Source organism: Corella eumyota, chromosome 4 (genome assembly GCF_963082875.1).
Source record: "Corella eumyota chromosome 4, kaCorEumy4.1, whole genome shotgun sequence".
In the NCBI taxonomy this organism is placed as follows: Eukaryota; Metazoa; Chordata; class Ascidiacea; order Phlebobranchia; family Corellidae; genus Corella; species Corella eumyota.
The window spans coordinates 7,753,766-7,771,690 of record NC_137493.1 but is presented as its reverse complement, the minus strand read 5'-3'; the positions used below and the strand labels follow the sequence as shown (position 1 = coordinate 7,771,690).

At 29.3% G+C, this 17,925-nt stretch overlaps 2 protein-coding genes across 2 annotated transcripts; both read right to left on the bottom strand.

Moving 5' to 3' along the window:
* Positions 1–814: 814 nt before the first annotated feature.
* Positions 815–11,976, bottom strand: LOC145749423 (collagen alpha-1(XII) chain-like). The gene is made up of 26 exons (XM_082565185.1): positions 11,240–11,976; positions 10,226–10,374; positions 9,687–9,789; positions 9,129–9,289; positions 8,730–8,895; positions 8,202–8,324; positions 7,835–8,002; positions 7,589–7,705; positions 7,238–7,395; positions 6,814–6,952; positions 6,406–6,539; positions 6,127–6,271; positions 5,876–6,009; positions 5,618–5,762; positions 5,383–5,519; positions 5,060–5,204; positions 4,711–4,850; positions 4,389–4,468; positions 3,989–4,064; positions 3,546–3,679; positions 3,237–3,363; positions 2,768–2,913; positions 2,266–2,532; positions 2,059–2,149; positions 1,681–1,814; positions 815–1,178 (listed from the first exon to the last, which is right to left on the bottom strand). The coding sequence occupies exons 1-26, from the start codon at positions 11,304–11,306 to the stop codon at positions 1,109–1,111; spliced, it is 3,456 nt and encodes a 1,151-aa protein (XP_082421311.1). The 5' UTR covers positions 11,307–11,976; the 3' UTR covers positions 815–1,108.
* Positions 11,977–13,039: 1,063 nt separating this feature from the next.
* On the bottom strand, positions 13,040–17,544 carry LOC145749424 (uncharacterized). The gene is made up of 12 exons (XM_082565186.1): positions 16,569–17,544; positions 16,364–16,445; positions 15,985–16,106; positions 15,776–15,898; positions 15,549–15,698; positions 14,944–15,041; positions 14,537–14,664; positions 14,225–14,355; positions 14,089–14,156; positions 13,905–14,017; positions 13,758–13,826; positions 13,040–13,670 (listed from the first exon to the last, which is right to left on the bottom strand). The coding sequence occupies exons 1-12, from the start codon at positions 16,598–16,600 to the stop codon at positions 13,569–13,571; spliced, it is 1,218 nt and encodes a 405-aa protein (XP_082421312.1). The 5' UTR covers positions 16,601–17,544; the 3' UTR covers positions 13,040–13,568.
* Between the last annotated feature and the right edge of the window lie 381 nt (positions 17,545–17,925).

Sequence of the window (17,925 nt, the reverse complement as noted above, 5' to 3'; positions counted from 1 at the left end):
TTAATAAAAGTTTCATAACTTTTATGAATATTAATATTTAAAAAAAATATTTTGTAAACACGGTAATTGGACCTGTGCGGTTCTAACACAACAATTATTTTTCGATTTAAATTTTTTATTTTTTTTCAAAAAATTTGTGTGCAATATCATTGGCCAAAAATATCACGTGACCTAATGAAAACCAAAATAAAAATTACCTCAAACTTTTGGTTTACTAAAAATTTTCGCGAAATGTTTTATCTTGAATGTAAGTTAGGCCAATGCGCGTGTAATAAAATACAAAATTTTAGGTTTTGAGATTTCATAAATTTTTAATAAAAGTTTCATAACTTTTATGAATATAAATATTTTCGAAAAATATTTTGTAAACACGGTAATTGGACCTGTGCGGTTCTAACACAACAATTATTTTTCGATTTAAAATTTTTTATTTTTTTTCAAAAAATTTGTATGCAATATAATTGGCCAGAAATATCACGTGACCTAATTAAACCCAAAATAAAAATTATCTCAAACTTTTTTTTTACTGAAAATTTTCGCTAAATGTTTTATCTTAAATGTTAGTTAGGCCAATGCGCGCCCAATAAAATACAAAATTTTAGGTTTTAAGATTTTATAAATTTTTAATAAAAGTATCATAACTTTTATGAATATTAATATTTTCGAAAAATATTATGTAAACACGGTAATCGGACCTGTGCGGTTCTAACACAATCGGACCTGTGCGGTTCTAACACAAAAGGTGTATGCATATTTTTTTTTATTTCTAAAAATTTATGCTAAACATAATCCAATAATTTCGAACCATATTTTATTTATCAAATAAATCTAGTTTTATTTAAAATTCATCTTTTGAAAATAAATTCTAAATACTAAGCAAATTTAAGAAAATAATATGTTAAGTAAGTATGCGCAATTTTTGACAGCGTTATTATATATTAATAAAGTAGAATATACAAATTGGATGTGTAATAATAATGTTCATCGGGTTAATAAATATACACTTTATTTTGATTTTTTTCTTTCTTCTTTTAATAAAAAAACGAAGCGTCATTACCAACATTTCTTCGTTAAAAACTGTTTTTTATGCATACAACTGATTATAGTTTTAATGCATTCCTGGGTGCTTTTTAGAACGTCGTGATCGTTGCGAGGTCGAAACAGAAATTTTGTCAATTCTAAAACATATTGTTATGATTGTTTATTTTTAATTGAAATATATTTTTTGCTAATTTTACAATTTTATTAATTAATTGAAGTCTTAAATTTGCATAATTTTATGTCACAGGTCAGAAAACAGTTACAATAATTAAAACACACATTAATAATACAAATAAGCCAAAGTGCTTAAACTGATAAGAAAATTTAAGAAATTGTGCCTTAAACAAATGCCTAAAACTAACGACGTGACCGAAAAGGATACGGCACTGTTAGAACAAATTTTATTACGTTAAGCTAACTAAATAACAAATATAGGGAAAATTTGGACAACTGAAACCAGTGTATATGGAAAGCAGTCTACACACCGCCTTAGCATAGGATGACATTTAGTTGCTCGAGCTACTTTCGAGTTTTGTTTGTTATGATCGCCTATAATGTTTTACCCAAGAGCGATAAGACCAGGAATTAAAATAAACCCAGGTAAAAGTACAAGCATTGGTAATTGAACAAAAATAATACCTTTTAGTCAAACCGTCTATCGACTTTACAAGTTGCATGATGGCACTCTGCATTTGTTCTTGTGAGTTTAAGTATGTACTACATGAACAACTTGCCTGAGTTATGTCAGCAAACGGGAGGTCTTCCGTTATTTCCTAATATATAAACTTAACAGGTCAAAGCAGTACATACGTAAAAAAACCATCATTATTTTAATATCTACAATGTTTTAAAAATTCATTTAAAACAATATTAGAAAAAGTAATACCTAAATATTACCCGATTTTTTATAAGTAAAAATAATTTAGAGTTAAAAAACGGTAAAAAAAGGTAATTGCCTAAGTATTCTACAAGTTTATAGTTAAACAATGCAAATATTTAAAGCAAAATATTATTTACAATGTCGTAAATTTTTTTACTAATCATGTTATTCGGATATACCGCCTGTACTGTTACGTTGTATGGTGTGGTAGAGGATAGATTGTTCAGTCTAAAACAAAACGAAATTTATATATATATGTTTATATTTAATCGTTTAGTCATGTACTTGTTTTAATAAAATTCTAGTGGTGCACAATTTTAAATATATAAACTTAACGTTCTAACCTTATATTTTTTTCCTTTACGTTATTTATCGTAATCTTTTCCGAACTACCCACAGTTCTATACGTTACGACATAAAAATCGACTAACATGACGTCATCGTCATGTTCCCAATGTACTACCATACTCGACTCTGTCACGTTGCTAAATGACATTGGCCCAATCGTCGGCATTTCAAGAGTAGTCGTGTGTTTTGTTGTCGTTGGCGAAGTCGATTTAGAATAAATTGCAGTGACAGCCCATTCGTATGTTGTATTAGGTTGTAGAAGTCTGAAAAATAACAACTCTTTTTTTGCAATTTTGATTTATAATTACATAAGTATTTAAACTAAAAAATAGGTAAAAAATAACGAAAATATTCTAACGGATCAAAAGCCAAATAAAATTGTTAGTTAAATGTGAGAAATTAAAGTTACTAAGTTAAAAATAACTCAACTAATATTAAATATATCATAACATTTTGTTTTTAAAAATAGAAGGCGCATTAAAAAGTGGTTTAATGTACGTTATTTCGTAGTTGATAACAGGAGGAACAACATCGTATGTTACAGAAACGTTTGGTCCGGTTACATTTAATTCGTAAAACTGAAGATGTGGCACAACTGACGTTTCCCAGGATACGTTAAAGCTTGTCAGCCCAATACCAGTTACCTGGTAATAGTAAGAGTAAAACTGTATTTAACATTAAATTTAATAAGCAAAGACGTTTTAACCCTGGATATCTTAAAACGAAGACGGCTTAACCTAATAAAATTTAACCCAGGACCAACCGACCTAACAACCATTTACGTTTGTTTATTTTAGTAAAATAAATCTTTGAGGTTAAATTGTCATCAGATTGAGATGACCAGAGTTTAATTATCTTGAGCTTATATAAAGCTATCTTAAGCTTAAAAAACCTTTGATGTTTGGCTTGCAAATACTAATGTATTCATTACCCAAAAACAAATTAAAATAGGTTGAGGTACACATACTTGAGTATTGATATATTCTGTTAAGGTCGTTCCTTGGTTCCACAATGTTGCACTTGTGCGGTTGTCTTTAACACCGACAAGTTCTATGTCGTATTCAGTATCGGGTTGAAGATTTACTAACACATATCTAAAAGAAAAATTTTATTTATTACATAAATATATTAAGTTTATATAGATATTAAATAGTATCGTCTTTTTTAGGCATATATAGTTAAATAAAAAGTATATTTAACTAAACTATAATTTGGAATCTTTAATATAAAATATATTTTAAATTTCACAACATAGTTATTAATATTTATCATTAACCTGTTTTGATCCGATTCAATTTTCAATTTCCCATTGTCATCAGAGTTGGTAACAGATTGATAATTTAACTCGTAATAATCTATAAGCAGGGGATCTGGTCTTTCCCATGTAACAAGCAATGAGCTAGGTGTGGGCTATAAAAACGTTTAACATATTATTTTGAGCTAGGTGTGGGCTATAAAAACGTTTAACATAGTAACTTTTAGTCTAACACAATTATAAACTTTGTAGTCGAACAATATTGAAATACAATATTGAAATCTATGTTAAAGTTGACTAAATATTTTTTACCATGTGTAAATTATGTATACATAAAAAGGTTAGGTTGATTCCTAATTTACTAAAACTGGATTGCCTAGTATTACTTGGATTGCCTAGTATTAGGCAATCCAAGTAATACTGGATTGCCTAGTATTAAAAATTGTTGAAATTTATTACTTTACCTCAACAACTATCATGTTTGTTGGTGCAGGAACTTTCGTACAACCTTTTGTCTCAAGCGTTTCACTTTTAAACTTTCTTAAAATACAAAACAATATACTTTAAACACATGGAAAAGTTCACAAAAATTAAACGCAGTATACAATCACGTAGTTTATAAGGCACAATTAGCTTCGTAAGTTTATAATTTGGTCTTAGTCCGGTAGTGTGACGAACCGGTCATGACGTCGGACTACGAGCCGAAAGGGTCGGGTTCGAGCCGCACCAGCGTCACACTATTCGCCTTTGAGCCCGGTGTTTACGGATAGCTCATACACGTCACAATATTACACCCCTACCCAATAAAAAATATAAAACCTATCACCTTAATGATATGAAAAAATAAATAAAATTTGGTCTTACTTGTGAACTGAGTAGACCTGGATTGAATAACAAGTTGCTGGTACAAGATTTTGGCAGTTGATTTTAAAATTCGTAACAAACTAAATAAAAAACCCATTACCAGTTACATTTACACAACAAAAAACAAATAATGCAAAAAAACTACACAAAACAAGTAGTAAAGGTTCTTGAAACATGTTTTCCCATCTAACTTTGGGGTGCTGGGTTTTACTGATGGGTCTAACGATAAGGGGTCTAACGATAGAACGTTTTTTTCTGTATTACGTTACCCGTAAAAGTACGCCTTTCCAACCAAAATTCCAACATTTTAATACTTTCTTACCCCAATAATTACATCACCATTATCCAGAGCAGTGCATGTAGCAACATATCGTGTCGTTATACTCAACGAAGGATCAAAAGTCGATGTAAGACTGAATACCGTTTGGTCAATCACCTCTATATTTCTAGGTGGAAGGGGTACTTAAAATAAAAAAATGGTCTAACTTTTTGTTAATCTCTAACCTACTATATTAATAATTTTAAATAAGAAATTGGTCGTGTAATTAAGTTACAATTCACAGATAATTTTTTAAATATCCAATAAAACCTAAAACGACATAAAATTTATATTATAAGAAAAATTAAAGCTATTAATAATGTAAATTTTATTTGAGTTTAAACATCTATACCTGTCGAACCCGCAGTTTTTCCAACTGGACTGACAAATATATCAGAACCTTCCATCACGTGACCAACCACTTTAATAATATATCGAGTTGAAGGTGTAAGGTCGATTAAAGTAGCAAATCGACCTGTTCCAGTTATCGCAATAGACTGCATGCAATAAATAAAAAAAAAGCAATAAATTTTGGTTATATGCTTTTCCCACGACTTAGTTTTGGTTAAAACGGGTAGCAATATAATACAAATATGGTTTAAAAAATTTCAAAAAAGTATAAAAATCAAATTATTAATAGATAGAGTCTTTACTTTATACATGCAATAAATTTACCCTAGATTGTTCTTTTTCGCCCTTTGGAAAATAAGTTAAATGCCAGCTGTCCACATTAAAATTAATGTTTGTCCATTCTACTTCCAAACTTGTTACACCAGTCTGTGTTATTTCAACATCAGGTCCAAAAAGCGTCTCTAGATTGAATAAGTAAAAAAAAAACAATTAGAAAATTTTAAAACCATTTTTGTTTTATTATATTTTTTTTGTATAACACACTAAACGTTTTTCTTACTTGTTTTTGCAGTAGCAATAGCAACAGGACTTTCTATTTCAACAGAATTGACAACCAGTTTGGCTCGAACGTGAACTTTATATTCAGTCGATGGAGTTAGGTGAAGAAATCTGTTTTCCAATATAGTTGCCTCTTTTGTAAATTCCTATTATAAAAAAAGAATTAAAAATATTTTAAATTAAATAGCCAAACGAGTACAAACCAAATTGATGACAACCACAAACAGTTACAAAACAAAACATCATCTAAAATGCCTACCTCATATTCGCCAGTTTGTTCATTTGAGATTCCAATCACCCATAATGAAACCGGAATATTAATTTCAGTCCATTCAGCTGTTATGGTCGATAAACTTGTATCTGTTATGATAACTTTGGGCGGAGTCAGTTTTCCTAAATGTAATACCATGTAATTTAAATAAATTCAAATCAAGTGTCTTTTAGGGAATTTCGTACATTTACTACTGTAATATTAGTTTATACAGCTTTAATTTTAGGAAATTCTCTTACCAGTTTGACCTATTGTTTCTCCCGCTGGACTGCTGAATAATTCTCCATTTTGGTCGATGATTCCAGTCACAAACACCATGTATTCAGTTTCAGGAATCAAGTTTGAAAACACTTTGTACAAATCTTCGTTGCCAACGTTGAACGTCTAACAAATTTAGCGTTTATTAAAAAAAATATATTCAGAAATATACATTAGAAATTCAAATGTAGCCTTTAAAGAAAATGTCTGTTACTTCTGCACAAACGTAGTTTCTTAAAGTTAATAAAATTTTGACAAACCATCGTTTCATTGGTTTTCATGTTTCTGATATCGACAACCCATGAGTTAGCTTGGTAGTTAATTTCAGACCAACGTGACGTTAAAGTCGTCAGTCCAGAACTAACAATTTCAACACTAGGTGTCTCTAAAGTATCTAAAAATCCAACAATTTTTCATTGACATTTTTAGTAGCGTTAAATTGTGTAGCCATAGGGTAAGGCTATAAAATATATAAACTCTAGTCAACCTTGAAAGCAATCAATAGGATTATCGGAAAATATGATTAACAATATTTTAAACTGTCGCAGATAACTCGAGACTAAGTCGGAATAAAAAAATCTCAACTTTTTAAATAAAAAATGAAAATATACGAACTTATATAGATTTTTAATAACATTCAAAAGTTATAAATCATACAAACATATTACCAGTTGATAGTTCGCTTGTTCCAAGTGTGCCAGCAAGGTCTCCGTACAAAGGAATGACGGTGACGTCATACAGAGATCCAGGTCTAAGTCCTTGTAATACTTTTGAATGAACATCGGGCCCCACACGTTCAACAATAGCCTGTTCACAAATGTGGTTATATACATAGCTTTATAGCTTAAATTTTAATAAATAAAAGTGCAAAAAAAGCTAAATGCAAACTTTTTTAAAAAACACTTATATTTACTTGAAACAATTAGTGTTTAACAATTTTAACTCATATAACAATAGTAATACATGGATAATTAAGTTAAGGCGTTATGGAACTTAACATATTTTTGTCAAATTTAAACTTACTCGACTAGCTTGCAAATCTTATTAGTTTTTGTACAAAAATTATCAATACAACTTATGGATAATACTTACACCAACAACAGGTTCGACTCCGCCTCCGTTTAGATCCAAAACCTCGCGGTAAATAACTTCGTAACCTGTCAGCCCATCTCCACCTGCTGGCGTCCACTCTGCTGTTAAAGTGCTGAGGGTGGGCTTTATCAATTTCACAGTTGTCTGACCAAGAACCACTAGACAATTAATAAAAATCAATTAAAAGTTTTTCAAAAACAGTGATTAAGAAATTTTGTCGAGTGCTAGTTGTCACAAGAGCTTTAAAACAGCAAAAAACATACCGTGCTGTGATTATATACTTGTGACGGTACAAATATGAAATCTAACCATACAAAACATAGCACTTCAAATTTCAAGCTTTTAACTTACATGTTGTAAAAGTTGTGGATACAGTTTCTGACATGCTACCATCACGGCCAACAGCACGAACAGAAACATTGTACATCGTCGATGAATCAAGGTCAACAATATTATAAGTTGTTTCATCTTTAGTGGAATCAAGATTAAAAAATTGTATTAATTCGAGATGAGTAAATTAAAAAAAACTTTTAAATTACATAAGTAAGGGTATTAAGATATATTACCGAACTACAAGAAAATTTCAGGACTATTTACCAAAAACATTTTCTGTCACTTCAATTCCATTGCCATCTGATCGAACATATTTTAACTCAAAGTGATCAATCTCAAAACCTTGTTCATTATCTATTTCCCACGTTGCCACTGCGGTAGTGTGTGTTATGTCATCAACATATATTGAACTTGGGTTGGGAATCAACAAGGCTATTATAAAATAATATTTGACTATCTTAATTTAAAAAACATAAACATCCAAAACCAGGTTGTTGTTAATGTATTAATCTTAAACAAAAGTATTATAAAATCTTATAAAATTGATTATACAAAATTAAAAAGATTACTCCGACTTTCCTTTTTTCCAAAAACCCTTTTAATTATTTAGTATCGTTAGTAAGAGATTTACCTAAACAACTTTTTTGGTCATCTTGCAGCACAAAACCTTTGTTACAAGAACAAACAAACGAGTTGAAGGTATTTGTGCATATTTGATCACAATCGTCAAGATTTTCACCACATTTATCGACATCTAAAACAAAAAAAGTTATAAATATATCACATCTGTTGCCAAACATTGAAAAATAAGAGGAGTGTAAACTTGTAGTCCTACATCTGGTTTAATTATCTATCAAAATTAACTTGGGTTTAATAAGTTAGTCTGGGATTACATTTTTAAAGCATTTAATCCGACTATGTTGAGTGAGCAGGCTAAGTTTATCGTGTAGACAAATTAACGTAAGCAAAAGATCGGCAATGTACTATAAAATTTAAAATAAACATTAATAACACTAAAAAAACTGACAAAAAACATTATATAGCCTACAGGCTACAAAATTTTATTAAAAACTATACTAGTATATAACATTATACAATCATTTTCTTATTGCCAATATAGCAATCACAAACGTTTTACCAATTTTCAGGTATAAATTACCACATATCATAATTTGCTTTCGAATTTTGACATCAATTTCTCGAATTGCGGCAAAATCTCGAACTTTATATCTGTGTTCAGGCTTCGGTTTTGATGCCATTTCCCACAGTTCAGTTTCGTTTACTTTTCTGCCGACTCCAATTGCATAAATTTCGACACCTCGTTCCTATAACAATTAAACAAAAATGCATCTTAAGTTTAAAAGTTTAACTTTAAAAAAAATATCGAACAGCATTGTTTATTATCATCTGCTGGTACCTAATGTATTAAGAGAACTTTGAGTATTATGGAACGTAACCATAACCTTATTCACTATAACAATAGAAACGTTTATGTTATTTTGTAACATAAATAACATTCCAAAAGTTACATAGGTTAGGCAACTCAAAACCACTTTACCTTAGCTCTTCTTTGCCATTTAAATACAGTTTTATCTTGTGATCTCCCGTCCGTTATAATAATGGCAATTGAATGAACAGCCGGATTATTAACCCTGGCTCCATGTTCTTCCTGTAGAGCAGTCATGACATAATACTTAAGAGCTTCTCCAGTCATGGTACCTATACATTTAGGGATTGGTAATCTATTTGCATTAGAACTTACATTTCCAGTAACGTCCAATTACATTTTTTAGTTTGTAGTTATGCAATATTTCGAGCACAAATCGTACTGCATTTACTGATAATATTAACTTTTAAAAGAAGATAAAAATATTTCGCGTGTTTTTAAAGAAGTTATTTAAACGTTATTTATAACTGTCAAATATATTTTCGCTACGATGGGTTTTCTGCTTTAAGCACAAGCGCTAGGTAAACTGGAAATATATAATATGCCATTAAGTTTTAGTTTTACATATTTAAACCATTAAATTTATGTTTTTTTTATGTTTTTTTTAGTAAAAGTCAATGAAGCCTACATACAATAAAAAATACAGACCTAAGCATATGACTTACTAACCTGCTGCCATATAACGTATTCGATCAATAGCAGCCAACAAGTCAGGTAAATAATGATACTCGTTCAAACTGATTTCTTCCTTTACCAAGCTTCCATATTGTATCTACAAATAAAATATCGTGTTATTTATATGTGAATTACACAATCCACATGAGTAAACGGCTATTTAATGTAATCTAGTAATCAGATTGTTTCTGACATTTTAAAGTAAAGAATTTCTCACAGACACAGAAGTAAAAGAAAATGTTTTTGTCGCAATACTAAGTTAATTAAGTTGTTGTCAACAAGCAAATACGTAAAAACAAAACAATTAAATTGTGTTTCAGTTTCGAGAAAATGTTAAAAAAGAATGAATCACTAAAAGTAACTTTCAAACGTTCCCTTACAAGCAGTAGCTTTATTATTCTGTTTTAAAGCAATACATCATGATTAAAAAGACAAAGTATTTTTTTAAATTTAAAAAAGAGTAACAAAACATACCAACATACTTAGGGTGCATTGTAATTGTTTAAAATAAAAAGAAAAATTTTAAAACTTACGACTCCGATTTGGACTTTGTCGGGTCCAAGTTCAAATATGTCGGTAAAATTTTTTACATAATTTTTGACAACTTGAAAGTTGCTATGGGTTACACTTCTGGAACCGTCAAGAATAAAAAAGACATCCAGGGGTCGTTTTCTGCAGTTTTCTAAAAATTACAATAAAATGTTTTTTTATTAACACACAAAATTTTTTTATCAAAATCATCAGAATCTTGTAAATTGATATTTGTCAAAAATAAGCTTTTTGTACCATATTTTAATGCATAATTTTATCCTTCATTAAAAAAATCTTTTTAACTAATTTGGCATAAATTTTAACGAAAAATTTGGCTTTTAAAAAGTCGTAACTTTGTTTAACAAATATTTTAACTACAAAACCTCGTTTTGTATAATTTCTCGAGGTTATATAATTATATGAAACCGTTATATTGAAACTTCACATGTCAGTCAAGTTAAGAACACGTCAGGTGTTTTGCCCATATACAAAAAAAATACAATGACTTTAAATAAATTTACATTAAATTACATGTTGCAAAAAGTCAAAAAGTTTAGTGAAGTTAATATACGTATTTTTACGTTTAAAAAACTTGTTTTTTTAAAGTCATGTATTTTAAAAGGGCTATTTTTGAGTTACTGGGTTCTAGTAACTTAATTGTGGTTTTTAATTGTCCACACGATGTTATCAGTTAAACTTCAACGTATATCTTGATAAGGTTAGTACACACATTAAACATGAACCCTTGTTAATAAGTTTTATCTACCACACTTGATTGATTAGCTTATCTGTTATGACCATTTTCTCCTTCAAAGTATGCTTAAACTCAGCACTTTGGAGGTTCTTTCATTATTTTATTGTTACATTTTATTAATATTTACTTGCAAGCTTAAAAAACTGTTATTCGGCTATTAAAACTATTTGCTTAAACTAAAAAAAAGCAATAGAAGGTTCATATTGTAGTTGTTTAAAGTTAAAGTTTTTTAAAGCGCTTATAACTTTTTAAATGTACATACCTTCGTTTTGTCCCAACCCAGTTTGAAAAATACCCAACAAAACTATAAATCCAACAATTCCTTTCATCGTTCTTGGCCGAAAACTCGTTGACTCTACCTAGTTTCGTAAACTGATAGTCCCAGTTCAAACTTGAAAGTCTAGATCGCTCTTGTTTACGTAAAGGATTAGTATTGCCGGCGATACAACGTCTGACCCAGGACAGTGTACCTTAAAACTAGTTTAATAACTTATGTATTATACCTACAGAGTGATAATTCACTTTAAAAAAAGCTGAAATATTCTACATTTTTAGGGCAAAAGAATTGACTGAAATATTTGTTAAGCTGTGATTTAATACAGACCTTGCTTTTTTGTATGTCGAAAATTGGAAAATAAGTACGTACTGTTTAAATTGAATATGGGGTAGCCTAATCCACACATTCGGTCATTTTTCAAAACGGTTTAAAAAATAATTCTAAAAACGACTAACGGTTACAGATATATTCATTTATAGATTAAGCGTAATAATTTAGATCTATATAATATCTAAACCCTCTATAAAAGGCTTACAAAAATTTTCTTTTACAAGTTTTTTCTTATCGTTTTTTTAAAAAAAATCAACAAAAGCGTTTTTTTCGTCACTCAGCAACAATAGTAATGTCTGTAAAATGTCAGTTTTGTAATTGTTATGGTGATTGCAAAAAACGCGAATTTTCGAAAAAAATCGTTCAAGCGCCTAAACAAACCAGCTTTTAGGCGAGGTGCAGAAGTTAAGGATAGGTTAATAGAACAACAGTTAGTTAAGACTGTAATGCCGTCGGCTAATCAACTTTTCATCAGTTACATAATACATTCATTGTCCCCACTAGCTCACTTTCCATCTCGTATACTCTTTTTATTAAAATTAGGAATAATTTAGAGTTTTTGTTGAGCGTCTTATCTAACGTAAACACCAACACAATCTGATGTTTTATTAATTTATTTTAATGCGATTTGTTTTACAGATATCAAACCTGCGAATATCGAATTGTGTGGTTTTTACAAGGGAAACCAACCGGCTTGCAATTTAGATAATGTTTTCTAGTCCCCAGCGAAATATTACTAATGTCTTTGTAATTTATCATAATCATCACTAGCGGTGGATAATGTTTCGTCTTAATAATGGGGTTTCGTCAGCTTACATTTAAATTCAGGTTTTTCCAATACAAAAAACAACATTGTTAAAAAGTAAACCAAAACTTGGTGACCACGTTACGTTTAGGTTGTTGAGCTAAGTTTACCACTACATCTGTGGTTATGAAACCCAAAACCGGCAATTTATGAGAACGATATTTAACCCTTCAAACAATGCAAATTTCTATGACGCAAATGCAAGGTCGATTCGATGACGTAAAAGCAGTATTTAAATACATTTTTGTCTACAATAGTTGTTCTGTTAGACGGTAACCATGATTTCGGATACCAAAAACTCATAATATTGGGATGACGCGTTTTGTGTTTGATGTCTGGCCTCAGTTACACAATAACAATCAGCACTTTAGTTAGTTACCAGTTATCCTTAACACAAATACCCAGAAAACTATTTTCGTGTCGGAAAAAGTAAAAATGCGAAGCCAATCAAAGGAATTTCGCCAAAGTTCGTTTCGGGTGACTACACTTAGGTTTTAAAAAGTCATATTTTAAACGTCACTTAAGTTTACTTAGGATAAATTTTTTTTCAACAACTGTAAAAAAACGTAAACTATTACTTGAAATGCGTAATAAGATTTTTTAAATTTTGCCAAATTTTTAAATAAGAAATGACATAAATTAAGTATTATTACAAAAAATAAAATTTATTAAAATTAAAATAATACAACGAACTTTTTTAGGCATAAGTCATAACAGTGTTATTCATATAGAATACTATTTAAAACGATTTCACATAACTAATGTATATAATAAATTACTAAAAATCAAATAAAAACAGCTCAATTTCAAAACAAGTTAAAAATATATTAAAATGACCAATTAGCGTCTAGTTCTAATATTAATAAACGATCAAGTAAAATTGGTTTAGAGTGAGTTAAGGTTAGGGTTAGGTTTCAAACGTTATGCGTATACATACAAATTAAGTTACTTTAATTTGGTATGTCAGTTGCATAATTATAATTGTTCAACTAATAAATTTGTACAAACTGTAAAGAAATAGCATATGAAATTAAACTGTGACATAAACAATTAAATATATGTAATCTCAAATAAAAAAACTAACATATCAACCCAATACTCTCTTTAAATAACTACTACAAAAACGCTTGGCTTAATACGTTAAGATGTCTACATACTGCCCACTTGCAGGCGAAATAATTACGATTTAATAACCGCATGATGCTTAGTGACGTCATCGACGACCTTGTTATGCGCCTTACTTCGACCGCTATTAACTGAATTTGCAACCTCGTGGTAACACTAAAATAAAATAAATTTTATGTCAGTATCTATTTCTACTAATTATATATTTTTAACTAATATGTAAAAATATGTTCCTTAACTTACTTTAAGACAAAAAGGAAGGGCGTTTAATTCGTAAATACTTTCATTGCCGTCAGGAGGTCGCCTGCACTTCTACAAAACATTGAAAAAACGATTTCAAAAATATTCTTTTCATGTTAACAGAAACAAAAAATTTTATTGACAAGTTACCTGACAAACAAAGCAATCAGGATGCCAATAGTTGGACATAGCTTCTATATAAGAACCAGTTATTATCGTATCACAACCATGACATGTACGTGCATGTAAGGTGAAAAAATCATCTAAAAATTCAATAAACAAATCCTTAAACCTTAATCTGTTTTACATTAATGACTATATAAATTTTACCTACCTAAACAATAAGGTTTTCCATCTTTAACGATGTAAGAGTCCATCAAAGGGCCGTTACAATGACAACATCTAAACAAAAAAGCAAAAAATAGCTTTAACCTTAACTAGCTCAGGTATATAAAAAAACATTTCCTTACCTGAAATGTTTTAAATGCCAATGACGATTTAAAGCTTTGATATAGCCTTGATCTGGCCGTATTCTTTCCCCGCAATTACTGCAACATGTTCCAAAATACTTTGATCTTTCTGATAAAGCAACTGGAAGAAGCTGCGGGTAAAGTCAGTAGATTTTACTAATTTTTTTTTTTTTTTACTAAAACTTATTGTATTAGATCCTAACCAAAAATTGTTTTGTTATTTAAATTCAAAAAATAACTTGAAAGAAATAGTGATAACAATCCGCCAAACCCTTTATTGGCAAGGCTGTCAGTTAAAATAGGTATGTTTACTTCTATAAGCCTGATTCTTTTATCTGACCCGTCCACCTTTCTTCGACCAGTATCATTATGAATACAAGGAGTCAACTGTGATCTTGGCACTTCGTTCCAAGCAGTAGAGTTCACCAATATCTGTCCACCTGTTTGTAAAATAAAAACTTTGTTTTTTTAAATTGGACGAAAATCGTAGTTGTTAACAGAGAAAAATAGTGCATTTTAAATGAAAATTACCATTTACTTGTTATTTGTTTGATGTTATTTTACAAAATTGTATCTCAGAAATGTATTAAATTTGAATTATGTAACGTTTGTTATTTTAACCAAAACGATTTTATTTATAGACATAATTGGGTATTTAAGTTCTATTTAAGTTGATAAATAGTGTATTGAACTAGACAAGTATAATACATAATTTTAACCTTTAGTATTTCTTGCTACACCAACTGCAAGATCTAATTCACTTCCGCTATATTTAGTATTACCCGATGAATATTCGTATTCAGAATACACTTTTCCCCTGTTCACATAAAAAAGGTTACAAGATATTTAAACACTAAAAACATACTTATAGTTTTATCCAAACTTTAGGTTACTGAAAATGTAATATTGAAAAACGACACAAAAATAACTAGTTATGTAACAAAGAGATATAGTCTGTGCTTTAATGATTTATCATTTATTTTTTACCATTACTTATTTCATGATTTGTCACTAGAATAAATAAAAGTCTTAAACGAGTGGTAAATAAATAAATAAAACATTATAACACAAGTGATGTTAAAGTTTGTCACAGTTATAATATTTACTTTAAAACACTCCTTCGTAAAATATCACCATTTTAAATCAATATTTATTATCAAAAACTTCAAAGAGTACGTAACTGTAATAATATTTTATTTGTAATAAAAGTCGTAAATGGTGTCAATGTGTAATATAGGTATTTGTAAAAAATAAATTGTAATTATTCCGAATGAAAGTCTAGAGCACTAAAGAAATTGTATAAAAGTTTAAATTTATATTTTACCTGCTAACCCCGATTTGAACGCGTGGTCCATTAAACAAAATAGTTTTCCCAGAAAGACCGTGAGACTCTTCCACTTTTGCACAGGCTGTACATGAAATTATATCACTTGCCCATGTGGTGTGCAAAAGAGCCGATTGAAACGTTAAACAACTAGAAAAAAGATTAACACAACTTAATTAGGTAATTTAAAAAAAATAAAAATGTAATGTATTAGTTTTCCTTGTTACCAATTTAATGCATCCCATGGTTGCTGAAATACAACAAGAAACTGGTCTTCATAAGACGATATTTCAAATCCATGAAAGTCTTTAATACACCTTGTGACAATATCGCGATATTGGGACAGTAAACTAAAAATTACATATAAAAAAGAATAAAAATTAAATGCTGATATATAAATTAATTGGTACATTTCTGAAAAATGTCATTTTTTTACCTTTCTACACTTTGTTGTGAGCATTTTTGCCAAACTTCGTCCAATCCATAAATTCTTAAAGACACTACTGTGACAATTCCACTCGGTCCCCTGCCCTTTGAAACTAATGGCGACGTAACTATCTACAAAGTGAAAAATCAAAATAAACTTAATGCAAAATCTAAAAAGAATAACTATGGTAGTTTGAGTTTAAACAAGTTAGTTATATTTCATATTTTAATTTTAATAAATGCCTTATTTTATTATAAATAATTGATTTTAACAAAATTAAAAAAAATCGATTGACTAAATTTGTTTACTTCAATAAAAAACACTTAATAATAAAAAAATAAACTAATATAAGTAGAACCAATTTTAAAGTTTATGTTTAAACTCTTACCCTAGTTTGAGGTGGTAAGTAATTTTTTGGAGACGAACTGTTCATAATTTTAAACTTTTCTTCGATTTCTCCTTCTGTAGAGCTAAATCAAAATTAAATCATGTTGAGTCGTTTGAATAGTTTCTTTGTAAATTGTTTCATTTTTAAATAACACAGTTTTAAAATATATCTAAACTGATTTTTCCTAATTTAAAAATTAAGTTACCTCGACTTTCCAGTCATAGCCTCAATAGTCATTGAAAACCCGGTTTAAAATCTGATTTCACATTTAAACAACAGATTTTCTTTTAATTTAAAACTTTCTGTTTGTTACAGTTGATAACCAGATCTCTATTAATTACCTGAAGAAAAACAAGATAATTTTATGTAACAAAGCCGCCCTTGGGAATCAAAAACAGTTTGGCATCTAAAACTATATCAGATAACATTAGAAATCAACATCACTTAATTTAACAACAAAACAAGGCAGACAAGTGACACCATTTCCTCAATTAATCGCGATTCGGAAGACTGCCACTGACTGGAAGCATTCAGACACAAACCATTGTCTTTAGGCGAGGCTTGGACCATAATTTTAGGTAATAAAAGAAATGTGAATCCAGATTATTCGGGCATTGTGTATTTCTTTCATTATCAGCATGACAACCAACTACTTTCGCAATTAAGATATTTTTAAAATTTACGAACCTTATAATTTACAAACCTTTATCACATGCAATTTATCGTGACCAGTTCGTGCTTTCCTACTAGAGCCATACTGGGTTATTTTAAATGTAATTATTATTTTCTTAAGTTATTTTTTACACTGTAACTACCATCGACAGTGATTGCTCTACTATTATAAATCAAATGTGTCGTAACTTTTTTTTTTCGTACAATTTTATTTTGTTTTTTCGCCACTCCTTTGTTATAGTTTTATTTTTTTTGGTGTATATTCTGTAAAATGTATTTTATTTATCGCATTTATTAATAATATAATCTATACTGGGTTTGGTGACCATGCCATAAAATAATTAAAATCTTTATGTAAACATTAATACTTTTGCCATGTTTTAAATCATTAAATTGATTTTGTCATTTTTTCCCGTCGCATTGTTGTAATATTAATTGTATATCGTATTTATTATTTACTTTTATCAATGCGCGAAAAACCAAAAAAAAAAATACTTCAAGGTATCGAAATATTATAAAGTAGCCTATATTCACGTGTTTGATCTAATCATATCTTAAACATATAGCATTAATATTTTAAAGCGTTAATAAAAGCAATGTAGCCTTTTATAATTGCAATACAAAAAAGGGTAGCTAATTGTTGCATTGTTGTTCTTTGCGATTAATGTAGCGCGGTTTATATTCATCGTTGCTCTTTTGATTTAACACAATTAATAATTCAAAACAACAAACATTAAACAAACTTACAACCTGTATACGGTTATAACATTTTGTAACATTTCTAAAAGATCCTGCCCATGTTATAAACCCGTAAGCTCAACTTAGTACACAACTAGCTTTGATTTTGCCACTTACAAGAATACATAACACACTTTAAGTAAACATTTCAA

Bases quoted from the DNA above. Each gene is read 5' to 3' on its own strand.
- LOC145749423 (XM_082565185.1), bottom strand. From the start codon at position 11,306: ATGAAAGGAATTGTTGGATTTATAGTTTTGTTGGGTATTTTTCAAACT. The intron at 8,003-8,201 runs GTAAATCTCTTA...ATTTTATAATAG, and splicing joins TGACCAAAAAAGTTGTTTAG to CCTTGTTGATTCCCAACCCA. The intron at 1,815-2,058 runs GTAAATAATATT...TTTATATATTAG, and splicing joins GTAAAAAAATTTACGACATT to GAAATAACGGAAGACCTCCC.
- LOC145749424 (XM_082565186.1), bottom strand. From the start codon at position 16,600: ATGACTATTGAGGCTATGACTGGAAAGTCGAG. The intron at 16,446-16,568 runs GTAACTTAATTT...ATTTTGATTTAG, and splicing joins GCTATGACTGGAAAGTCGAG to CTCTACAGAAGGAGAAATCG. The intron at 13,671-13,757 runs GTAAGTTAAGGA...ATTTTATTTTAG, and splicing joins CCCTTCCTTTTTGTCTTAAA to TGTTACCACGAGGTTGCAAA.